We start from the raw sequence: 26,872 nt of genomic DNA on the forward strand, positions 1-26,872 counted from the left end.
ACAAGTAAAAAAAATCCAGACAACATTCAAAATGTGTAGAATCCAATTTTAAAAAGTTGCTAAATGTGTAAAGAAGCAGAAAAATGTGACGTTTAACCAGGTGAAATAGTAGCCAATGAAACAGACTCAGAAATGACAGGTAGTAGAACTACCAGACAGGGACTTTTTTAAAAGCTATTATAAAATAATTTTTAAAGGATTTGAGAAAATGTTAATATAATGAACAAAGAAATAATATAAAAATGAGCCAAACATTCTTCTAGATGGGAAAATAAGCCATCCGAAATGAAAAAAGTCTCTGCGTGGGCTTAATAGCAATTTAGATACTACAAAAATATCAGGGAATTTGAAAACAGGGCAATTGAAAATAAACCAAAAAGAGAAGAGGAAAAAAAAAAAACGGAAACAAAAATGAATACAGCCTCACTGACCTATGGGACGATGCTAAGTGATCTAACATCGTGTATTTGAAGTCCTACAGTAGGGGTGAGAGGATACAAAAATATATAGGAGGGAAAAAAGGCCAAAAGTGTTAGGAATTTGGTAAAGTAGACAAAGCCACAGTTCCAAAATGCTCAACAGATCACAAGCAGGCTACTACAGCAAAGCCCCTTATTAATTACTTTGCATAAAACCTATGATGATAATTAAAAAATCTTAAAAGCAGCCAGAGAAGAAAACACACATTACGTTTAGTGAGAAAACGGTAGGAAAAGACTTCTCACCTGAAACAGTGCAAGTCAGGAGACAATGGAGAGACATTTTCTTTCTTGACTACCATATTTAAAAGTACAGTTCCTCCCCACCCTCATCATGCCTCCCTTACCTACACCTGTTCGTGTTCTCCATGGCATTCATCATTTTACAATATGCTACGTAATTCCCTATTTATCTCCTCTACTAGAACGTAACATTTCTCGCTCCCCTGTACCTCTGAAACAAATAATACATTATATGTTTAAAAAAAAAAAGTAACATTTTTTTCCTGATTTGTTCATTAATATGCCTTTAAATGTCTTCCACATAATGGCTGCCTAGCAAATATTTATGGAATGAACATATGAAAGAGTAACAGTTGTTGGTAAGTGTGTTAGGCTTCTCAAGAGAAACAGAACCAACAGGTTATGTGTATGTGTATAGAGAGAAAAAGATTTATTTTTAAAGAGTTGGCTAATGTGATCATGAAGGCTTGCCAAGTCCAAAATCTTAAGGGTAGGTTGGCAAGCTGGAAATCCAGCTTCAGTTTGAGTCCAGAGGTGGTCTGCTGGCAGAATTACTGCTTGCTTGGGAAGGCCACTGTTTTTCTATTAAGATTTTAGAATGGTTGGATGAGGTGCACTCACATTACAGAGGGTAATCACCTTGAGTCCACTGATTTAAATGTCAATCTCATCCAAAAGCCCCTTCACAGAAACATCCAGAATAATGTTTAACCAAATATCTGGGTACTGTGATCTAGCCAAGTTGATATGTAAAGTTAGCCATCACAGTAGGATGTGGAAAAACAGGAACTGTTTTTCATTGTGACACATAAGACGTTAAGTCCGTACGACCGTTTTGGAAAATAATTTGGCAACACCTAATAAGGTTGAATGTGTGCATATTCTACCACTGAGCAATTTTACTTCTATTTATATACTCGGAAACACAGATAAGGCTGCAAATAAGCGTTGTTCAGAATTTCTGGGAAGTGTTGCTTGTAATAGGAAGAAAATAAAAATAAAACATCTGTTCATGGGAAAATGGATCAATTGTGATATATTTCTAGATCGGACTACTGCATAGCAGTTAAAAAAATGAATTAAATGTACATATATTGACGGGATTAATTTTTTAAATTACGTTGAATGAAAAAAATAATTGCAAAAGGATATGTGTGTGCATATATGTAGAGTTTGATACCACTTACATCAATTTCAACAACTCAAAATCATAATATATTGTTTGTTATATTAGTTTACCAAGATTCTTTTTGCTACCTGAGATTCTCCTATTTAGTACTACCAAGGAAATCTACAGAAGCACAGGCTTTTGGTCTTTGACATCGTGTTGTAGAGGTGACTAAAGATACACAAAGAGTTCAGTAGAAACTGCATCATGTCACCAGTGTGCATCACAGATGAACTTCTTGCATCATGCCCATTTTGCTAATTCCTACTCATTTACAACAATTTTAAAATATGTGACCCATGGTGAAATTTCAAAGTCAGGGATATTGATATTCAAAATGACAGATTGCATGTATTCTCAGTTAAAGCCGAGACTATAAATTTAAATAAAATATCACATTGAGTCATGACATTCAGTTATATCTATTGATATTTTCCATTTAAATATTTCACTGTTTTTTTAAACTGTGATGTAAGAGTAAAATAAATTAAAATTGATGTTCATCTTTTTTTTTCTAACTTTCTTTGCCAGTCATAAATTTGGGGTAACCATATGACATTTGAGGTTAACCTTTATATTTTTTACAAAAGATATTTTCTAATCTAATCTAATTTTCTAATCAGCCCCTTGCAATTGTTTTTATTTCCTTCCTAGTTGTCTGACGATGGTTGCTATGTCTTATTGTCAATAAGGGAGGGATGTGATCCAGTAAACCGACTCTGGTACTGTGACCTACAGCAGGAATCCAATGGCATCAGTGGTAAGTTATCTTTCAGACAGGTAATTATTCCAGAAAGCTTCATTAAGAAGCAATTATTTTGTCTTCTAGTTGATTCCCCAAGAAACCTTCTTCCATTCAACCATATGAACCCTCAGTTCATATTTGTCCTGTGAATATTGCAGATGAAGAGTGTTAAGGAGGAGCTAGCCCTTTGGTCTGTAAAGCATTATCATTGTCTAGATGTAATGGTGCAAACTGTCACAGGCAAAGGTAAGAGACCAGTGAGAATTAGCGACGTTAACAGGTAATTATAAGACCATTCCTTAGCACTGAGCCACATCTACAGTAACAGCCTCATTTTGCTCTCTGGAAGCCTTATACATCATGTTAGTAAGCATAGTATCAGCCAGCTACAAATGGTGGAGGTGGCTCATTTTAAATGTTACTCTCTTTGAACATCTAGATCATACCAGCACTGTTACCAAGCATTAAAGCTTTCCAGCTGCACAATTTACTCTGCTAAGAACACCCAGACCCAAAACTGCGCAGATATGCTGGTACTCGGATAGGGACAGTAAACTCATTACACTGTGTTCCGGCTAATATAAGTATATTGTAGAATTTGTGACACAGATTTTCAAACTGTATAATATCGAGTGCATTTTAAATTATTAGATTACTTCATTATCGGTACCTGATTTATGTTACATTATGATAAGAAAATATACAATTTTTTTTTTTATTGATCGGGCATTGCATCATTTTTAAACTTCTCTGCGCAAGATCCGCATCCTGACATTCTTAGATACTGCAGAGCGCCATTCACAGATGCAGCAGGATGAAGTCAACAGATTGATTCAGGTGTGAAATATATATCCATTTAATAAAGATATATGTAGGGTTTTGTTTTTTCTTTTCCTGTTAAAAAAAAAAAAAAATACACTCATTTTGATCTCAAAAGAACGTTGCATCAACCACACCAGTTTTCACATTCTTTGACAGGAGCAAAGCCTGCACCCAAGAGTTGTTCATTTGAGGTGCAAGTCTAGTCTACACAGACCTGAACCTCTGAAGAATGAGATCTGAAAGAAGCAGTGACAGCTCTTCTTTACTGTGCTGTTACCCTGACAGTATTCCTGTGTGAGTCTGAGATGGTGGAAAGGACTTTGCCTTTCCCCACTTTATTAAAAATTCCATTTATGGTGTTCTTCCTCCAGAGAGTGCTGGTTTCATTTTCTTTTTATTACTTCATTGTATCTTTAAATTATTAGGTAGACTTGTTATTAAATGATGCAAGTTAACAAATCAAAAAACACAAATTGCTTAATTTACTCTAAATACAGGGAAGAGAATTTCTTCCATAGACTGGTATACTGAACTTGTATTGCTGTGTTCACTTCAATAATAGTAATACTCTGCGTGAAATTTACAAAATGGCTGGCAGAACTTAAGGAAATCCTGTTTTCTTCCAAATCTCTTGGTCCTTATCTTTTTTTTCTTTTTTTACCTTACATACTTCTTATCCCCCAATTTATCATTGCCATATTACTGAGGAATTAGAGAAGAGGGTATGATACCCAGAGATTGAGATTCTGAAAGGAAGATAATACAACGAACGGTACACTAGGCCATCACAAATAAAATTAGGTACTGTAGCCCTGAATGGGCATGAAGGAGAAAAAAGGGAAACAGCTAAAAAACCCATAAATGGCGATGATGCATTCAGATGAAAGCTCCTGTTTACAAAACAGGCCAGCTCCTGGCCTGCCTTCCCATTTTGATCTTCTTGAGTTACCTGACCACTGTCTTTCCTGCTTCTCAGGTGGTTGTTTTGCAGCTTAGGTGAAGAGCCCAGTGCAGAGTAAGCTTACTCAGTAAATGTTAGCAATTATCATTTTCCAAATTGTTCTCATTTTTAAAATTCATCCAGAGGACCTTTAAGGTTATTTTGTCATGATCTGAACAGAAGTCCATCGGACTAGGACTGTGTGTAAACCTATAAATTTATTTGGTATTACTTCTGTCTCTCAGTGGAACCACTTTTTTTTTTTTTTTTTAACTTTTATGTAAGCTTTACGCCCAGCGTGGGGCCTTGAGGTCTCATGCTCTACCGACTGAGCCAGCCAGGTGCCTCATAACCACACATTACTTGTTAGAGTTACTCCTAGTTATTTTGTATTTGTGAGCTATTGATGGCTTGTGGAGGTACCTGTCAAGGTTTAACCAGAGAAGCAGAACCAGTAGGAGACATACATGAAGAGATGTATTGCAAGAAATGGGCTTATGTGATTTGACAACTGGCTAGCTAAGTCTGAAGTCAGTAGGGCAGGCCACCTGGACGAACAGGCTGGAATTCTCAGGCACAGGGTGAAGCTGCCGGCAGGTGGTATTAAGCGTCAATTTTGCTAGAAGGCATTTCAACTGATTGAATCAGGCCTGCCTGGATTATCTAGGATAATCTCCTTTGCTTAAAGTCAACTGATTATGGTCTTTAATCACATCTATAAAATACCTTTAGAATAACACCTAGTTTAGTATTTGATTGATTAACTCAGGACGTGTCAAAAAGACCAGCTCAGTGAGCTCATGGAAAACCACAGGGAGAGGAATAAAGCAAACACAAGTCTGACCATGCTAACCTGATGTCATTTTTTAATAAGGTGACTAAACCGACCAGTATTTGGAATTCATTGAGGCACTTAGAAAAGTATGTGATACCCTATAGATTTTGTAGTAAATAGGATACGTGGATTCGAAGCTGTTGATTTGTATACTGATATGCATACTGAAGGCACTGGGGAGTGTTGGCCAGTGACAGCTGCCAAAGTCTGGGTTTAGCTTGGCCTGCCATCTTTTTTAAATCATTGCTTTACTAGCATTAAATCTGTGGATAACATAAACTTCAGAGTAGTTACTCCTTGGAATGGCTGTCCTGGGATTCTGAAAGCTCTGGACAGTTACAGTGATTGGCCAGTACTAATTACGATGAAATGGGTATCCATTTCCATGCTTGGGCTTTAAGTCAATTGCATACAACGGATATTAGAGAGATCTTGTTTTTTTTGTTTGGTTTAATTGCTCATTCATTAGGAGTCAATGATATGATTTTTTTTTTTTAAAGATTTTATTTATTTGAGAGAGAGAGAGAACGAGAGATAGAAAGCACGAGAGGGAAGAGGGTCAGAGGGAGAAGCAGACTCCCTGCTGAGCAGGAAGCCCGATGTGGGACTCGATCCCGGGACTCCAGGATCATGACCTGAGCCGAAGGCAGTCGCCTAACCAACTGAGCCACCCAGGCGCCCAGGAGTCAATGATATGATTATTGCTGTTTAAGAAACAAGTACTATGTGTGAGTTGAAGACATTAAGTATATTTAGTTTATAACAAGGGAGACCTAGCAGATCGAGATAGTGATCATTAAAAATTCTTTAAATAATCCCTGTTGATCACAGTTGGATGTATTGCAACAATAACCAGAAGATTTTCAAGTCAGATGTGAATTTTAATCTTGGCTCCAAGACTAACTAACTGGTGAGCCTGGGGTGGGAATGTTTTCTCTCAATATTTCCATGACTACCAATGGGAAAGGAATGCCTACTTCAGGAGGAATTGTGAGTAATAATGAAGAGGTATGGCACAGGGCTTAGCAGGGTTCCTGGCATATAGTAGGGTCTTTGGAATTCCTCCTTTTTTTTCCCTTTGTTTCTTGACTGAATGAGGAATATTTGGAATGAGCACACTTTGATTTGGGGTACCACAGGAAAATAGAGGATATCCTAGAATAAATAGTTATCTTCAGTATCATACCTGCTCTAAACACAGAACTTGGTGTTGACTTATTTCCTGCAAAACCAGATTCATAATCAAAAAAAGTCCTTTCATTGACAAAAACATAAATAGGTGTGCCTCTAAGTGCAAGACTATGTGGGAAAGTGTCTAATTTTTACAGGTTGATAATTGAAATTTCAGGGGTTTATATGCCAGAGATCTTTTTTCTTGCTGTTTCTTTACCCACTCCATTTTTGTTACATTTTTTAAACGAGGGGAAGAATAACATTTAACTTAAATGCTAAATGTGCTAGTTAACTATTAGATGAGTTAAACTTGAATAGCCAGTGACCAAAAACTAAATCCAATGTTATGAAATCTTTCATTTTATGTTGCTGAAATTTAACCTAAAGCCTTTCTGCTATGATTTCAACCTTTTTTACCTTAAAGGCAGGGAAGGTTATCAGTATTTTCATGCAAATTAATTCTTCATTTATTACGGCATCACTGAATTGCTTGTCGGGAAAACTAAATAATTTCACTTAGATAGCACTTTTTAACTTTTCAGTCAACTTTGTCTCCCAAGAAGACCTTCTGCCCCTGTGCATTTTGAAATGAGAATCACAAAAAGCACAGAAAAGTGGCTGATGTCTATATAATATCATAGGAAAAACAGCACATAGAGAAAACAAAACTACATAAATACAGGATGGAAAAAAATCCTAGCATCTTGAGAGTTAAAGGAGTTCCCTGTGAAACTGGATTCCTTTGTCATTTACATTTGTTGTGTAAATTTCAATTTCTCTTGTCCAACCTGCTGACCATCTTGACACTCTGTTAGCGTTCTCTCCTTGGAGAACCTCCTTTCCACCATTTACATCTGCAGTATTTTCACTTAAAAATAATATGAATACATCTGTTACAAACTGTGGGTCGTAGCCTTTCCACAGAACTGTAGTTCAGGGTGGTTGGCTGCTCCCTTCCTGACCTTTCTGTCCAGGTAAGTCCTCCGACTCACCTCATTCACCACAGTGTAGAAGCACTGGGCGTATCATCTGGGCCTTAGAAGTTACTGTAATTTCCCGGGTGTTCAAAACAGCTAAGCAGGTACCCTCCAAAGAACAGCACACCCCCTTCAGTGCCGGCTGCCAGAGAGTTGCTGAGTTGCTGTCCTCTTTCTTTGAGGGAGGAGGGATTTTTGTCCTAGCCATTACCACACTTCCTCATGCCTTCAATTGATACCTTTCCTTCTACGGTTGGCTGTTCTCCTTTGCCCTGTTCTGATTCTCGCCATGCAGAAACAACAACAACAACACTGTGTGAGTATTTGTGAGCTGCATGAGATCAGGCCTTGTCTGTCTTTCTCTCTGGAGTGTCCAGCGCCTAGAACGGTGCCTGACCGATAACAAGGACACTGTCCTTGACCAGACTTTAAGTCAGGCTTCTCCTCAACTAGGCCTCAACCTTGGTTCCTCAGCCTCCTACTCCCTCATTGGATCAGCACAGCTTAGTTGTAGCAAGAATCTCACTACATCAGTTTAGAGAGAATCCCCTACCCTCCGTATCAGATTACCCTTGATATCTGGTCAAATTCCTCACCCCTCCCCTCCCCCGCCACCATCCCCCATGTGATATCTGATGACCTTGACCTGCCCTTACCAAGAATATTCTTGGGTCAACTTAACAAGAATCCCCCTACTCCATGTGTCCTCTCAGTGACTACCCCTCTGTCCGTTCTGCTCATTGGCTATAAGTTCCCAGCTGTCTTTTTTGTATTTGGAATTAAGCCTGATCCATCTCTCTTACTGTGATAGTCTTGACACCTATCTTGGCAGTCCTAAATAAATAAAGTCTTCTTTACCATTTTAGCAAGTATGAGATCAATTTTTTCTTTAACACAGACTCATAGAAGGTGGGCTCCAGCTTGTCTTAAATGACATCATTACCCCTTTATGGTTTCTGGTGCTCAGAGGACCCTGCTTTATAAGCCATCCTCCACCAGTAACTGTTAAATTTTCTTGTAAGCATTTTGAATCTTCACTTTTCTGGCCACCTAAATTTTTTTTAGTGAAATTTTTATCGTTTGTTACGCTCTGAGAATGATGAATATGTACAAACCATGTTTCTCCAGTCGTGTGTATTGTATGAGCAGACGATTTTTGCTTTTCTTTGTCTGTTCCTTGTTTAAGATCAAAAATGAGGAAACCGCTTAGGACCCCAGACTGGCGTGACGATTTAATCGTTCAGCAGTAGAAAAGATAGCTGAGTCTTGACTCCTGTGATTCTTAATGTGATTCATGCCTGCAGAGTAGTTGAAATTAATCATCCTGAACCTTGGAAGAAAATGATTCATGTCTGGATTTTCTTGGTTATGTTTTCTGTACTTTTCTTAATAGTTTTTTGAATCATATATATTTTTTGTTTCCTAAGTTTATTATCCTATTTTGAATATGCAGTTGGCCCTTGGACAACCCTGATTTAAACAGTGCAGGTCCACGTATACACGGATTTTGGGTTTTGTGTTTTTTTTTTATAACAAATACAGTATTCTATAAATATATTTTCTCTTATGATTTCTTAGTGTTCACTCTCCTGTAGCTTACGTTATTGTAAGGATACAGTACATAATACATATAACATACAAAATATGTGTTAATTGACTGGTTATGTTATCAGGAAACCTTCCAGTCACAGTGGGCCAGTAGTAAGATTTTGAGGGAGTTAAAAGTTATATGTGGATTTTTGACTATGCAGGGGGATGGTTTCCCTAACCCCTGCGCTGTTCGAGAGTCAACGGTATATAAAGTTACTGCATATCAACTAAATTGGGAATAAATTTCTTGTATTTTCTATATTACAGTTAAATATCGGGCCTTAGCTCTGCTCTTTTTTCAAGTATGTGGGCTTTAAAAAATTTCATTAAAATTAAATTTATACCCTGAAAATGTAAATGATGATTTTCAATATTCTCTTATACATATTTATCTTAGTGTTCAATATAAGTTTTAACACACATTTCTAAATAGTTTTATTGGAAAAGTATGAGACTACGACTTTAAAATTTAAATTCAGTTGCTTCTATTGTCTTCACATTGTCAACAAATACAGATAAGTTTCAGTCAAAAATGCAGGATTATGCAAATGTTATCTCTTTAGTTAGGAAGGAGACATGTAGCGGTGCCCCACTCCGTGCTGTCATTCCTCCCCTGGCATGCTCCCCGCGTGCAGGGCAGTAGCCGAGAGATCACCAGCGCCCGATTTCAGGGCGCAGCAGTGCCTTGGCCTAGCACACATGCCCAGGCTCAGATGTAGGACAGCTCTGGAGTTCCGAAACACTCAGCTGCCTCCCTCTCCCCTCTGTTTTCTTTCTTTTGTACCCTCTCTTTTTGGTTCTTTCATTTTTTTTCTGTGAAAGGTCAGAGACTTTATTTATTTTATAGGGTGAATACCAACAAAAGGGACGCTGACCATTTGGCCCTATTCTGAATGAATTTAAACTTGTATTAGAGGTTTTTAAGTAGAATCCTTAGGAAGCAATTATTAGGTGAAGAGAACTATCAGTGCCTAAAACCCTTGTTAGTAACAGAACACACGTAGGCGCGGACGTCGCTGTCCTTAAGACAGGCCCGAAGTGGTCTTTGCTCCTCCTGCAGCATTAATGAAGCATTCGGCAGAAAAGACAGATGGTGCTGGCATAATTGATCTTTGTAAGAAAATATCAGCTTATCCTTACTTCATCCAGACTCTCACTAACCTGTCTCTCTGCTTTTTCCTTTTTTGCTGAAAGTTCAATCCTTTTAGACTGGTGAAGTTTCCAGCACTCAGCATGTTGTTTTAGTGCTTCCATGTCATTAATGAAAATTGACTTTCTTCTGTATAAGAAATTCATCTACACTCCATGTTACGTGTAACAATAAGAGGAAGCTCAGTATTTGTCAGACACTTAAATTGTTCCTTTAGCCATCTCTGGCTAACGCCCAGTACACCTCTTATTTCTAGGTAGCTGGCACCATAGTGACTCCATGGTTCATGCCTTGTAGGGCTGGGGCATCTTTTGGGGGCGGGGTAGAAAGGGGAAGATAAACATTCGAGAAACTAAACGAATGAGTAGTCCGAAGTTTAGCAAGCTCAGCTGAGAGCGAAGAGCCAGACCAACAGGTGAGGAGAAGCAGAGAGTTATTAGCAAATAGTGTTCATTTCAGAGTGGGAACGCAAGAAAAGCAAAAAGAATTGGAACATCAAAAGATAGCATAAAAAATAAGCAAAATGTTAATTTTGAAGTAAAATAAGTAATAGTGATAAAATTAGTATTTTTACTAATTTTAAAATGAGTGATTTTACGGGCTTTTTCTAGGAAAATAGCTGTGTGCTGTGACAGATGGAAATTAGACTTTAAAGTTCACTATTAGCAAATCATGCTGTTCAGAAGCCACATTTAGCTTATTTTTGTCATTTGAAGAATGCTGGGATTATTTGGAATAGTAGTAAGTATTGACTAACATTTTCTGAGTGCCAAATTCTGAGCTAAGAGTGTAGATAATTCATGTCTTCTCAACAACCTCTGAGAAACACATGCTGTTATCCCCAGGAAGCTGGGGATGGTGAGGCCAGCTCTCTTTCCTGATGTAAAGATTCAGACTCAGGTCAGTTGAAACTCCCAAGCCCGTGTTCTAACTCACTGTGAGGCAGGGGAGATGGAAGGAAGATGTCAGGCCAGGGAGAACAGCCACCTTCTGCCCCCTCAGTTTTAGAGCAAGACCACACTTTCCATTTGTATATTGTTGTTACATAGGGTTTCGTAAAGTATAAAAGTACTTTTTAGCTCCTGTTGCTAGAGAGCTTACAAAACATTTTCGATGAAACAGAGTTCATACCGTGCATTTTCAAAGAAAGCAATAAAAGTAATGACTTTGCTCTAGGGAAAGCATAAGATGACTTATTTTAAGCTAATCTTCACTCAGTAAACAAATCATTCCCCCACCAAGAATCAGGTCTATAAAAAGTAATTTTAACTTTAATGTGGAGAAGTTTGGGAATAGAATTCTTTTGGCTTCAGAGTGAATAATGCCACTTACAGCGAAAAGAACTTAAGAAAGGGTTGGCAAAAAGTGAGATGGTTTGGGAGTTAAGCCGTGTCTTTTTTTTTTTAAAGTAATTTTTCTGTTTTCCATTTAAATCAATAGTGTTCTGACTAGTGAATAGCAAAACTGAGTGAGCCCCATTGTTCAACTGAAATACCATTTCTCTTGAATTATTTTGTGCCAGAGCCCTGAGGAACAAGGGTTTTAGGAGAGCAGAAGGAGCTCCGTTTTAAACATGCTGCCCCGTGGGGGCCGGTACTTTGAACGACATTTGTATAAATCCAGTCACATACCTAAATTGGAGTGAATTTATGACTTGTAGTGTTTATTAATGACTAAGGTTAATACTCCAGAATTTGGTGGTAGATACGACTACAAACTGTCGTTTTGGTGTTCACTGGAGCCTTGATTACTTAAAACAAATGTGCCACATCTTCAGGCTCACCTGATTACACAGAGATACTGAAAGCAATTTCTACTGGGCCTTTGGTAGATATTTCAGTGACTTTTTTGTGTTGGAGCGGTATCTAGGGTCATAAATATCACTACAGTGGCTGGAAGACCTTTTCAGGCAGAAACCGTAAGATGGTTACTTTGAGAAATAAAGGTTGCACATCAGGAAATGTTTTATTGTCAGGGGAACATTTAAGGAATCTGACATTTTCCTGAACCAAAACTCTGTGTCTACAAATGTCATAGTCCAGAAAATTGTGATTCATCATTCTTACCATAAACAAATGTACCTTCCTGATGGTGTGCAATTTTTGCTTTACCTGCTAATTTTTTACTTATTTACTTATTCTTTTAAGGAATAGTTTTTGGGCTTTTTTCTTTTTAAAGTATTGTTTTATGTAAATTAAAATGAGATTACCTTTGATTGGTCACCTGCTTTTGAGATTAGCAGTTTGTCACTGAAAAAAAATTGTAACTTGAATGCACAGCTTAACCTTTAGAAGAATTGTAAGGATTTCTCTTTGAAGAAGTTTAGCAGATTATATATTCTGAGTAACCTCCCAGTTGAAACAATCGAAATGCCATAAAAAGTTTATAAATTATCTTTCTAAATATATTGCCAAGTTGCACAAAAAAAAAAAGAAGAAAAAGAGAGAAACTGTAGAGACCAAAGACAAAAATGAAAGCAGGAATCCTGGATTGTTCTGGAATGTTCCTGCTGGGCTTTGGGGATTGAGTTCCCATCTGATGGCCACCTAGGGCAAGGGGAATGGAGGATAAAGCCTCTGGTTGTCCATGTTGGAAAGTCTAATAAGGGATACCCTCAATATAATGGTGATTAAGAAATAAACCTGGGAGTGGGGGGATGGGGAGGGGAGAGGAGAAGAAAACCTGCCTGTCTTTACCTTCACACTAGTGAGGGAGAGGGAGCCGCAGGATGTGAACTCTCCTAAAACATGAGAAAGACTGACATGGGTACAGGCTGTCTGGATTGTTCCTCTGAGGTCCAAACATCCTCATGCCAAGAATTTAATTTAAAGGGCTTCCAGATTGGTTGCCTCCCAACAGGCAAATGGAAGCCAGATAGAAATCTCTGGAGTAGTGCCACTTTAACTCAGGCCTCCACGAATTGCCACAGATAATGTTTCAAGGGAAATCATTTCACAGTCAAAAATCTCAAATTAGAGAAAAACAAAACAAATCAGACATGTCAATTACCAGCATGAGAAATAGAGCAACAGAAGTAGCAGAGTGGACTTATCCCATTCCTAATGTAAAATAAGTACATTAAATACACTTTTAAAAATAAACAATGTGATGCTGCTTTTACAAAAAAAATAAGAAGCTTGGAAGTATGAGCAGGAAACGACATATTGTAAAGAATGACCAGATTGGGAGGAGACTATGTAGAATTTCTACAAATAAGGAATATGGTTATTTACATTAAAAAATTCAGTATTAGGTTGAAGAAATTAGACACAGCTGAAGAGAGAATAAATGAATTAGAATATGGATGTAAAGAAATTACCTAGAATGTAGCCCACCAAGAAGTGGAAAGCATGAGTGGTTAAGAGACCTGGAAATGAGGGAATCTTTTCAGAAATGATAATGCAGTTGGGACCATTTTGCAGAGGACAGCTGGCCCAAAATGTTACCATGAAAATCACATAGCTGTCTCAATATCAAAGTAGACTTTAAAGTAAAAAGCATTGCTAAAGATAAAACTTCATAACCATTAAAAGGTTGAGTTTTATTTAAATATAATAATTCTAACTTTGTGTATATTGAAAGGCATGATTTCAAAATACAGAGAACAGTTTAACAGAAATGCAAGTAAAAATAAATCTACAATCATAGAGGGACATTTTAACAGACCTTTTCTGTGACTGATAGAAAAAAATGGCTCCCCAAATCAGTAAATACATGGATTTGAACAATGTGAGTAACAAATGACGTAATGGATATATTTAGCATATCATACCGGACAGCTGCAAAATATGCAGGAACATACAGGAACATTTAAAAATCACTAATGGAAAAATAATTAGGCCATAAAGTTTTTCTCAGCAAGTTTTAAAAATTGGAGTCACACAGAGTGTGTTCTGTGAGTGCAGTAGGAATCAGCCAAAAGTCACAAACAATAACCAGAGGACGAACAGTTTCACAAACATAACATCATGTGAAAGAAGTCAGACACGAAAGAATACATGTTGTATGGCTTCACTGTACATGAGATTCAAGAATAAGGCAAAATTAGACTGTAGAGTTTATGGATGCATATTAAAGTAGGAAAGGAACAAAGGAAAATGAAGTAATTAATGTAAAAATCAGGATGATGATTACCTTCAGGAGGAGGGGGGCTCATTCAGAGCATCATAGGGCATCCTCCTCATTCTGTTATGAAAAATGTTTTGAGTATCCTTACGTGTGTATTCTTTCAAATGGACTTTAGAATGATGTTCAGATTCCCTAAAACTCATTTGAATTTTGATTGGAATTATGTTAAATTTATAGATTTCCTTTGGGATTATTTACACCTTTGAAATACTGAGTCTTCCCATCTAGAGATATGTGTTTCCAGTTATTCGGGGTTTTTTGTTTTTGCTTTTAGGATTCCTTAGGAAAATTTTAGAGCTTTCTTCATGTAGATTCCACATTTCATGTTAAGTGCACTCCTAAGTATTAATTTTGCTTCTACTGTAAGAGAGGGCCCTCCTCATCCCATGTTTTCTAACTGGTTATTGCTGGCCTATACGAAAGCTATAGATTTTGTTTAACTGCTTATCTTATTATTAGTTTTAATTTTAGTCATTTGTTTTAAAATAATATTTGTTGAGTTTTCGTTGTGGGGTAGGTATTAGTAGTCACATAATAATTTTTGAATAGACTTGTCCTAGTTTACAGTTGAGAAAATGAAGCTTAGTGGAAGATAAAGAGATTGCTCAGGGTCACACAACTAAATAGTGGAGCTGGGGTTTTAATTCAGTTATGTCTCACAAAAAAACCTCTCTTTCTTACCATGGGAGTGTATTTTTCTTGATAAATTTAATTCAACAAAAAAATCATACAAAGACATGCTATGGAGATGAATGAGATAATGTAAAGTTGCCTTGAGAGATTGAAGGACTATAAATGAACTATCCAAGTTAATGTAGCAATTTCACTGAGAAATTTAAGGTAGGAGATTAATTAGAGAATAGCTAAGATCTGGCATTGCCTTTTAGTAGTTTGGAAATCATAGAGCTTGTTTGTTTATAAAACTTTTAAAATGTACTCTGAGCATCTCTGTCCATCACATTGTGAAACAGATGTCTTCCCAGTGGTTTTTTTTTTAATAATTTATATTTTTTATTTTTATAAGTGGCATTTAGTGTGAAATCAACCCTGGGTGTGTGTGTGTGTATTTCGTGTGTGTCTGTGTGTGTGTTAGTGAAATCATCTCTGTGTATATGTGTCTCTTTATGTGTCGTGTGTGTGTGTGAAATCTGCTTGGGGAGGAGCCACTGCCAGAGACCCAGAGGGGAATGATGAAGATGTGGAATGGTGTGGTGGCAGTTGAGGTAGAAGGAAGTGCTCAGCTTGGAGACTCACTCAGGTAGAAGAGGATTTCCCGGATTACATGGGGCAGGGTGCTGAGAGGAGAGGTCCTTCAGTCTCCTTCATGGCTGGGTTTTTCAGGAAAAGAATTTCTTCATATTTTTAAAAACCTTAAAATTCACCCGCACTTGTCCTTGCTCTTTCTCAAGCCTTACATCTTCCAAATACTGTGTCTGCTTTGTGTTCCGTGGACAGAAAAGACCTGCCCTCCCTTCCCTACACATAAATAAAGCACACCATTTTCAACACAGAAGAGGTGACAGGGATGCTTGGTCTCTCACCAGGAATCCTGAAGTGGGTAAAACTGATCGACAACTTTGAAGGAGAGTATGACTATGTGACCAACGAGGGGACAGTGTTCACATTCAAGACAAATCGCCATTCGCCCAACTATCGCCTGATCAACATTGACTTCACGGATCCGGAGGAGTCAAAGTGGAAAGTGCTTGTTCCTGAGCATGAGAAAGATGTCTTAGGTAAGACTACATGCTACTGGAACACTGTGTGCTTTTGTTTTGGGTGAGAAGGCCAACAAATTGGTACAACTCTCATTCTCTGGTGACTGGTTACACGGTAAAGAACCTTCAACCTTAGTCTTCGAGAGTGAAGTGTCTGAATAGCACAACCAGATATTTACTGGATGACATCTGTGTGGTTAGTACAATGTCATGCAGGGTATTCATAAAAACTGTGGCTTTCAAAGGTGGTTTGTTGTTTTAATATCAGTTGCCTCTCTGTGTAGTTATTATTTGATGATCATCACTAACATTTAATTTTCTAAACCATTTAGACCAGAACCCTTAGCTTTTAGCTTTTGAATAACCTTTGGCTGTTTGTATTATACCTGTTGTAGATCTTAGAGTGGATTCACAGTCCTCTTGTTAGAAAAGAGGAGAGACTGTTGTCAGATGTCATTGCGACTCACTGCAGTTGCTGGTATGTGCACTGAGCTACATTAACTTCTTGAGAACCTCCCTTTAGCTTCAGAGTGCCCTTAAGTTCCCTCTTATTCATTTTCTCTGTGACTTTCCAAAAATGATATGCTGCTTTATAAATTATTCATTGCCTGAAAGCTAATTTGATTAGAATAAGACCCACTAATTTTGCTACCATTTTTTACACAAAAGGAAAGCCAATGAAGAGTTTACTTGTTGGAGGTGAACTTCTGCTGATGGGTTGAATAGGGTAAAATCTAAGGCCATCCCAAATTGTGAAGGTATTAGATATAAAATTAGGAAAATAATTCCTTTTGAGAGCTGCAAAGTGGCCCTGGGTCTGATAGAGCAGTTCTTAATGTGTTTTTCAGTGAATTAAAGCAGGAGTATTAGAATCAGGTCCAGGTTCACGTCCTAGAAAAAGTAAGGGACTCTTTCTCTGTTGGCTCAAGGCAGTATGCCCTGTGCTTGGCACGTTAAACCTGGCCTTGGGTAGGAGTAGAAGGGAAAGGACAGATGACTGTCTCAGGGAGGGCTTCCTACTGGGCCCTTGCTTCTGTAGTTCCCTTGGCCCTGGAAGAAGCATTACTCCAGGTGTTTGCTTGAGAGCCTTCTCAGCTCTCTGCGGTATCTGGCTGTACTCCACCACTTTCTTCTTCCTTTTCTTTTTAAAGATTTTATTTATTTATTTGACAGAGAGGGAGAGGGAGAAGCAGATTCCCCGCTGAGCAGGGAGCCTGATGCAGGACTCGATCCCAGGACCCCAGGACCCCAGGATCATGACCTGAGCAGAAGGCAGATGCTTAACCAGCTGAGCCACCCAGGCGCCCCAGTCCACCACTTTCTTCTGTACTGAGGTCTCCATATCCTCTGGGCAGTTATTTTGGATGGGACCCAAGACAACCCCATGCCTGCTCTTCCCTGTAAAACCTACATCTGGAACTCTGAGGCAGCCATCCATCCCAGGCCCTTCCCCTGGCTTCTAGATGTTCAATCATAGTCCCTTTAGCTTCTCAGGTTTGGCTGTCTCATAAGCTGGGGTTCTCCTAAGGGGGGAGGGGGACCTGGAACATGACAGGGGCTCTCTTCAAGGAAATTCCTCCACCTGCCTTCTCAAAATCTTCATTTATATTTGGATGAGGGATCCATGAGCCAAGGAACAGGGTTTTGGCCATTTCCTTTAACATCTTCATATGAGGAATCTGGTTTGTAGTGACTTTGGTAGCCTGATGGCTTCTGTCCAAACTGAGATGGAATGTCCCCCCAAGGATGGTAAGAGCCAGCATTTAGTGAATGCTTCCGAAGTGCCACATGAATTGACTTCATATTTGGTTTCAAGTGAGCCTTAGTTCATGTAGGTGCCCTGGGTGCTTTTCAGGAGCAAGTCAGATTGTACCTGTGATCCTCATATAGGGAGCTATGAAGAGATAGAAATATTTCCCCAGACCCATGTGAGTTTTCTGCCCTTTAAAGTCCCAAAGAAGCGGTTTTACTTATGTCTTAAGGTGACATTCTCTTTCACTTGTAGATCGAATGAGATGTAAATCGATGCTTGGAGATTTGGGGATGGGGGGTGATATATTTTTATAATCTTCCTTCTATAAGGTTATAAGTTCTTTAGAAAGAAGAAACCTTCAGTACTCACTAGAACTCATCCATTCAAAGAGAAGCGCTGTTGCATTTGCTATGTATCATTAGCACAGAATGCCCTATGGAGAATAAAAACTAGAGATGAGTTATAAAGTGTAACAGCCATAAAGTCAGAGCTTTTATCAACAACAGTCTACAAATCACCTTGTCTTTTTCTTATTCACTCTGTTTTATAATTCTGACATGCTCATAGTTAACACAGAGTGATTATTCTTTGACAGAAATAATTTACTTCAGTTTTTCCCCCGTACTTTCTTTAAAACATTAAGGCCACCTGAAATATATTGCTTGATTGAGGCACTTTAAAAAAAATTGTATTGGACAATGAGCAAATTACTTTTGGATATAAGAGTTCTTTCCTCACTTGGCGGAAAAGCTTGCTATGGTAATCCTAGCACCATTGAGGGCCCGGGTGATCCTTAAGAGTTCCCTCTGGCCAGTGTCTGGTTCATATTGATAATTAATAATCTTATGAGCATGAACCACTAGTTTCTTGGGTTGTAAGAATAAATGTCAAGAACCTCCCCCCACCACACCCCACAGCATAAAAGGCTTGTCTTTTCTACGTGTTTGAGCTATATTACCTGTTACCCTGTCCTTCCGTTTACTGTAGGGTCTCTCCCTCTGCGGGGGTCCCTGTCTTTACCTCAGGCTGATCCTGTGCACACCAGAATGGGTAGTGCTCTGGGCCTGCCCTTCCGTTTTCGCCTCTCCCCATTAGCCCCCTCACCTCGTGTCCCGGCTCTGTCACTGACAGCACCATTCCTGACCTCGTCGCAACCCCAGGAGTTGAGGAGGACTCCTCTCTCTGCCTTACTGTCCATATCCCCACGGTTACCACATCCTGATGATTCTTCTTGGAAAATGCGTTTCTTTTCTTCCCTCCCTAGACTTCGTTCCAGCTTGATTTGATTGGACGGGCTAATAAGGGCAGTAGTGTCCTTCCTCGTCTCCCCTCCACCCTTCCGTACACCTCCATTGTTCTGCACCCTTCACTGCTATCATCTTTATTTATGTCCAAACAGTAACTCCCCAGTAACGGCGAAGTGAGAACCAACCTCCCCCGTCCGGCTCACCAGATCCCCTGCAGACCACCGCCCTCTCCACCTACCCCACACTCAGCAACTCTTTTCTTCTTGGAAATGGATGTCTCACTTGTTCTCCTTAGCAGTCTCCCTCCCTCGTCCCCTCCTTCCCTCCCCCTTCCCTCCCTCCTGGTTGTTCATATTCCTTTTCTCTCTCTTATTCCCAGCTCTGGCTGTCCTTTCTTGAGTTGCCTGCGCTCCCACCACCTCATCCCCCAGAGAGTTGTCCTGTCTCTGACCCCACCCTAGGCACCTGTCACCTCACACCCTTGTACTCGAGATGCAGTTCAGCGCTTGTTTAAGGGCTCTTGTGTGTTTTGGGTCCCCAGCCAGCCTCTCACGCACCTCTGCTTACATGTTATTACTTGTATTTTTATATGATTGTGTCTTAAGGGCAGAAGTGACATCATCTGCCTGCTTGTTTCTCCAGCACCTTGCCGGGTATCTGGCACATCCCCGCAGTACAATATATTTTTGTCGGAAAAACAGCCCTGACTGACAGGTTTTTACCTCCTATACCACGATACTGGGCACAAAATAAGTAGGCAAGATTGGGGCACCCGGGTGGCTCAGTTGTTAAGCATCTGCCTTCGGCTCAGGTCATGATCCCGGGGTCCTGGGAGCGAGCCCCACATCAGGCTCCCTGCTCGGCGGGAAGCCTGCTTCTCCCTCTCCCACTCCCCCTGCTTGTGTTCCTTCTCTTGCTTTGTTTCTCTCTGTCAAATAAAGAAATAAAATCTTAAAAGAAAAATAAGTAGGCAAGATTATTTGTATCACAAAATACTTTGTAGAATATTTTGTTTCCTCTGGACATGACAGTAACAATCATTTATTAAAGGAATATGCTGGAACTAGATGAACGATTACATCCAGTTATAAAATCACTTTGCACGTCTCATTGCTGCATAGCACAATGGAGAGCTGAAGAACTGTTGTTCCGTGAAGTAAGTATGCTTTTCACTCCTTTCAAAGCTACATTAGCTTTTATCTCTCCTTACCTTTTCAGAATGGGTAGCTTGCGTGAGGTCTAACTTTTTGGTGTTATGCTACCTTCATGACGTGAGGAACATTCTGCAGCTTCATGACCTAGCCACCGGTGCTCTCCTCAAGACCTTCCCACTGGAGGTCGGCAGCGTTGTGGGGTACAGCGGTCAGAAGAAGGACACCGAAATCTTCTATCAGTTTACTTCCTTTTTATCTCCAGGTGAGAGTCTTTTCACCAGTGTTACTCAGCTTTAAAATCAGACTAATGTTTGGGTTTCTTTTGGGAAATAGAAATGGAATGCTGTATTATTGAAAATCCCATATGCTATATTATAGCCAGAATTATATAATGGGAATAAAACAGTAAAACAGATGCTTAGAACACAGGGAAATGTGAATGCCTAAAATGGCACACTCATTCATCTTATATCCTGAGTCTCTGTTCTGGGGACAGGACCAACTGGTATTCTAGGTTGATTTAAAAAAATTAGTATGAACACATAGAACCTGAGATTCAACTTTTGGTCTATACGGATCGGGGTACACAGTGCAGAGTAACTAAAAGCATAAAAGAAAAATCTATAGTCTCATCTGACATGAAAAACCCGTTTTCTAAACAGACTGAGAATAATTTGTGCTCTTGTTAAACTGAATTAAAATATAATTCTAAAAGTGTAGTCTTACGTCATATAAGAAAAACATGTGGTTCAAGGGAAAAGGGAAAAACACATGCTTATAAGTTATGATACTGTGTTCCATGGTATGGGTGAACTTTCCCCAAAGTAAACATAGTTCTCTTTTTAACCTTTTTTTAGTTGGTCACATTCATTTTGCTGTTTTGGTTTTTCCTGCTTCTCCACTTGGCTGCCCAGGTTTTGTTGTAGCCAAAGCCACACACATGCTCTGATTTGTCCCAGGAGCCTGGCTAAGTTGGCAGCTTGCAGTTGACCGAGCAGACCCTATCTTAAGAGCAATCTGCCTGAAAACATTTCTGCACTTCCCTCGTTTGTTTTTCAAGCTTCTTCATAGCCCTTTCGTCCCGTCCAGTTTTATGGCAATAATTTGGTCCCTGGCACAGTCAGCAGATGTAGGGGAGAGAACTAGGCAGGTACCGAAGTGGCTCTTTCGTCATGGGGTTCAGCCAGATGGCCACGATGCCTCGTCTACGTGTGTGTGCGCGTGCGCGCCCGTCTCAGAGTCACAGAGCAGGCAATCATGAGGAATCTTATTGGCGTGACAGCTTGCTGTCGGGGTTACTGAAACGAAGAGAGTGATGTTCTTCTGTAAGTAGGTCTGATGGTAGACCCAGAACACCAGCAAGCTCTATTTCCCATGTGCCTTTCAGAGGATCCCAGGGGGTGCTGGGGAAAGTCCCTGCAGCCATATGGAAACCAGGCCCAGTGCCAGGAGTCGGAAACTAACAGGTCAGGAATCCCATGTCGGGGGGGGGGGGGGGGGGGTCCTATGCCACACCCCTTCTGCCCTGGGGTACAGTGGCAGCCAGTGGAGCGGAACCAAGAAAAATCCATTTCTTCCAGATTACCATTCTCAACCCACTGCTGTAGGGGTTCACCATTTATTTCCCCAACTTACACTGGTCCAGAATTTTTACTTTGAAAATCCCATAGCTTAAACAGTTTAAATGGATAAAGGACAATGAGGAGAACAGGGTAAGGGTGATTCACCCATTCTTAATAAAAGCCAGAGTCCCCGAAGGCCTGTAACCCTCCTTCAATGACTCCACGTGACCATTTATTTCAGGAACAAGCTCATCATTACCTGGGCAAGGAAGGGCTCACTGACCTAGTGTAAAAGGATGGGTTCCGTGCCAAGCAGTGGAACACTGTCTGTGACTATTCTGGCTGGGAAGTTTGAAAAGTTGAAAAGTTCTGTACTGCTGGGCAGTTTCTGAACAAGCTTTAAGTTGTTGTTGTAATGCTTTGTTCTTCCCCTTTGTCTTGTCTTACTCATTTGGCTCCATCTTTCTCTTTTCTCCCTTTAATGCAATTTTTTTTATATCTAAAACCAGAGAACAGGGCTTCTAGACTCAGGCCTTCTGGTCCAAAGTAAAAACAGCCATCAGAGCATTAAACTGCATCTCTCGAAAGCAAGAACTGTCAGTGTGTGTACATATACATCCACACGCATGCATACCAGAGGCTGCCTTTCCCTGGTCTCTGAAGATTAGCTGTCTACTACTGCAGTAAACAACAGAGGTACTAAATTATAAGTAAAGCCTCAGGGCCAGAAATAACTATGGCTCCGGCTCTTTAGGACGTGGTGCATCTGGCCGGTGGGCACCAGCTGACTTTGTTTCCCATGGAGGCACATAGTGAAGACTGTGTGTCTTGAGCCCAAGCTATTTAGGACTTTTGTACCTTGAGTCAAACTTGGGAGACAACGAGCAGCCAGGGCAATTTGGAACACAATGCACTTATTCCCTGTGGCCCAAACCACTTAGTGGTTGAGCTGATTAATTCTATATTCATGGAACCTCAGAGGGTTGTCTGAGGTTGGCTCCAGACAGATTTGTACCTTGTAATAATCCAGTATAGCAAGTCCCAGGTGCATGGCTCTGGGAAACAGGGATGAGCAAAGAAGCCTTTGCCAGACTGGGAAAGGCAAAAAAAATTTTTAAGACTTAATTTTTTAGAGCAGTTTTAGGTTTGCGGCAAAATCGAGAAGGTACCAGAGATTTCTGGTATACTCCTGCCCCCACATCACAGCCTCCCCCATTATCAGCATCCCCCACCAGAGTGGGACAGTTGTTACAATTGATGAACCTACATTGACACGTCGTAATCACCCAGAGTCCCTAGTTTACATTATGGTTGACCCTTGCTGTTGTACATTTTGTGGGTTTGGACAAATGTATAATGACATGTATCCATCATTATAGTATCCTATAGAATATTTTCACTGCCCTAAAAATCCTCTGTGCTCCCCCTATTCACCCCTCCCCACCCCTCCAACCCCTGGCAACCACTGATCTGTTTACTGTTTCCACAGTTTTGTCTTTTTCCAGAATGTTATATGGTTGGAATCATATAGTATGTGGACTTTTCAGATTGGCTTCTTTCACTTAGTACTAAGCATTTAAGTTTCCTCCATATCTTTTCATGGGCTCAATAGCTTATTTCTTTTAGCCCTGATTAATATCCCATTGTCTGGATGTACCAAGGTTTATTTACACATTCATCTTCTGAAGGACATCTTGGAAGCTTCCCAGTTCTAGCAGTTATGAATAAAGCTGCTATAAACATCCATGTGCCGATTTTTGTGTGGACATAACTTTTCAACTCCTTTGTGTAAATACCAAGGAGTGCAAACATTTTTAAGACTTGTTTTAGTTTCCATTTATGTTTTTTTTCTTTTAATAACATTAAAACCCACCCTCTACGGGTGGGTGTATATGGGTCATCTTTTAGAAAAAAGTTCTTTTGCCTTCTCTGTACATACCCAGTTTTTTAAATCCTCTGATTTTTTCTTTCACAGTTTCTCTCAGAGTTTCCCCTTCCTCTTAACTCCCACTCCCATTTCTTTTACCTCCTTACACTTATTTTGGATTATTGGGAATATATGAGCTGATCGTCCCTGCCTCCTTCCTGTTACTAAAATGGCTTTGTTAAACCACTGATTTCATCAGGAGACCCATCTCCTCAAGTCCAGGCACCTCCTCTGGCCTTAAGGGACTTCCATAACCCAATTCTCTCTTTCACCCCTAAACGTGGAAATTCATTTCCTAGAGATCACCTAACCAGTCCTCCAGTTTATGATTCTAAGATGTGTTCTCCAAACCCCTTGTACTTACCAAGCCAAATCAGACAGGACACAAACATCATTAGATAATAGGGATTCACATTATGTGAATGTGCAGTAGGTTCATCTAGGCTAACCCAGATGGATCTGTAAAGGGAAAGTATTGATCAAACTTACTAAGCCCTGGTACGTTCAGATTTAACCCAGCCTCCTCCACGGTGCCACTTTTGCTCAGGACAGAAGAGTAGAAGTCAGGTTCTTGGCACCCTTTCTCTGAACAGTAGCCAGACCCTGTTTCCTGCTTATTTCATTCTGCTGTTACAGGACGTGATATCTTAGTTTTTCCAGATAAACAGGCATTTAGAGTACATTTCCTATTCATTGTCTTTCACAGAGGAATTTGTATTCTAGTACTTTGGTGACTTGTGTAAGGTCACGGACCCAGCACCTGTCAGAGGTGGGAGTCCTGGCTTCCTGGTCCTTTGTCATTCACTGTGGTGCAGGCTGCAGGGGTCCCAGGGTGAGTCAGGGTGGCACAGTCTTTTTGTTAGTTGTTTGGTGGTTCAGGCTTGGGTTTTTTTGTTTGTTTGTTTTTAAGGAGTCAGATTTTTTTGTGTGTTTTGAGGAAGGGGGGCAAGTACATACTGATCAAGAAGCTCTTCAAAAATTAACATATCTCTGAAAATAGCCTCACCCTCAAGATTACATTCATCTAGACAAGGACAATATTCAGTGTATCTGGTACATTAGAGTGCATGCCCCCCCCCCCCAAAAAATGTATGCCCAGAGTGTAGTTTGGAACTACTTGACCTATAAAGACGTATTTCAGCAGATACCCAAGTATGACTTAAACTAGGAAAGCCAATACTTTGGTCATGTTACTTATCTTCTGTCGATATTAATCAGACTTCCTGTTATAGTACCTTAAAATGATTTGTCTGTAAGCATGAGACTTGTGATGACGTTCATAGGGATCAGCAGTCATGCTATTAATGAATGTAAACGTATTATTCTTTGCCATTGGGGGTGCAGAGTATTGTTTCTCATCTGTTAATGAAGTACATGCACAGAGGAGTTGAGAAGAAAGCAAGCCACCATTATACGTGATCGATCAATTTGAATGTACCCTGTGGGAGTACTGTTTGGTTTCTAGTTTTCCAGGAAGTATTGGGATCACTAAATCGATCTTTCATATATTTGACAGCATATGTTTAAAGTATCACGTGGGAGGGTTGTTTCCACACCAGCCACTCTGGATGACTAATTCTGTTTCATAAACCACCCCAGTGTCGTTGTTTCCAAATAGCAACGACTCATCTTACGTATTGTTTCTTTGATTGAGTTCTTAAGTGTTAGAGTGTAATAGCATTAAATTCAGGAAATGGAATTTTAATTAGTGATTAAGCTGGCATTCTTGGTGTATATTCATTAATTGGTGTTGTGCACAGTTAATGGGATAATCAAAATTTTAAAAGTAACTCTAAAATGGTACCTGATCATCTTGGATCCCTGACTGCTGTCCACACATGTGTCCACAGATAGGTGGGTGTCAGGTATCTGGAGCCCCAGAGTTCCCATCAAGAGACCCTGACTGGTTGTTGACTTTGGGCAAATCGTTTGAGTTTTCCATCGTACTCACCTTGCAGGTGAAGCAGCCCTACATGAAGTTTCCCATCTTCTTTGACCTGCACTCCTAAGCGACCTGGCATAGAGAAGACCTGTTAAGTTTCCACTGTGACGTTTTTCTGCCTCTTCTCATACTCACAGAAGGCTATGGAATCTTCTAAAACGTCCTCGCAGATTACGGTTGTAAAATTGAAGGCCGCATGTGGTGGCGATGATGAGTGAACACTTACCTAGCACCCCATGCCCTGGACTGTTCTAAGTAGTTGTGGTGCAGTGACCCTTACTTGGCAGCAGAGAATACCTCGGCAGCGGTCTCTCACTCAGGCTCCTCTCTTGCTACTCGTGGGGTCCGGTTGTGTCTCATGATCCTCCCCCCCCCAGGAGTTTGTGGACTAACCCAGGACTTCCGCTTCCTTCTAGGTATCATTTATCACTGTGACCTCACCAAAGAGGAGCTGGAGCCACGAGTCTTCCGAGAGGTTACTGTGAAAGGGATCGATGCTTCCGATTACCAGACGGTCCAGGTATGGAGCATTTACAAGGGTCAGAAAACCTGGCTGCCAGGCCGGGCTGTCCCACCCTAGTGGGTCAGGAGCCATGGAGGGAGTGCTCAGGAGTACGGACAACAGGGGTTGTCCCGGGCACGGAGCCGGGCATGGAGCTGGGCATGGCCCCGTTCTCCTAGAGCACGCATCTTCTGCTCGCATAGCTGCTACTCTCCACGGGAAGCCAGAGCCCCCGTGCGGGGCTCTTACTGCAAGAGCTGCCAAAGCAACACCGTTGGTCTGCCTGCCTGAGAATTGGCTAGCCCAGGTCTTAGGGTGTCACAAGTAACAACATGGATTTGCTCTATACAAAGTCTTTACTCGAGCACTGCCAGTCTGTCTTTTCTGTCTGATGGTCACAGGTACTTGTGCCTGGCACAGACGAGGCACTCCATAAAATATTAGGATGAATGACTTAACTGATTGTCATGGCACCACAAGCTCCGTCTCTGGCCACCCATCCTTTCAGGTTAAGAATCTCCATTTTTGTTTTTCCAGCTCCCCAAAGGCATTAAGTCTTCCAGAAACTGAATCACTTATTGATTGAGGATGTAGCATGTCTGTTTCCTTTACAATGAGAGGCCACCTGTGAGGTACCGTTGTTTATCAGGCCTTTCCCACCTGGACGGCTGGACCACACAGACCACAGATTAGGAATCCGAACTCGGAGGGAGGTGTAGAACAAAGAGCTGGATGCTTCTGTGAAACTAGGGCATTACTTTAGCTTGTTGAGTTACCCTTCACCTGTCTAGAAACGGTCTAGATGATGGGCTAGATC

At 40.4% G+C, this 26,872-nt stretch overlaps 1 protein-coding gene across 3 annotated transcripts in view; it reads left to right on the top strand.

Moving 5' to 3' along the window:
* LOC113927490 (prolyl endopeptidase) overlaps positions 1 to 26,872 on the top strand; it is a 114,638-nt gene that overhangs the window by 46,264 nt on the left and 41,502 nt on the right. For all 3 annotated transcript variants that reach the window (XM_027603354.2, XM_027603355.2, XM_027603356.2), the window contains 4 exons: positions 2,545 to 2,650; positions 15,795 to 15,986; positions 20,187 to 20,384; positions 25,970 to 26,073. In XM_027603354.2, the coding sequence (XP_027459155.1) occupies positions 2,545 to 2,650; positions 15,795 to 15,986; positions 20,187 to 20,384; positions 25,970 to 26,073 (600 nt within the window). The remainder of the gene's footprint in view (positions 1 to 2,544; positions 2,651 to 15,794; positions 15,987 to 20,186; positions 20,385 to 25,969; positions 26,074 to 26,872) is intronic.

Source organism: Zalophus californianus, chromosome 7 (genome assembly GCF_009762305.2).
Source record: "Zalophus californianus isolate mZalCal1 chromosome 7, mZalCal1.pri.v2, whole genome shotgun sequence".
Lineage (NCBI taxonomy): Eukaryota > Metazoa > Chordata > Mammalia > Carnivora > Otariidae > Zalophus > Zalophus californianus.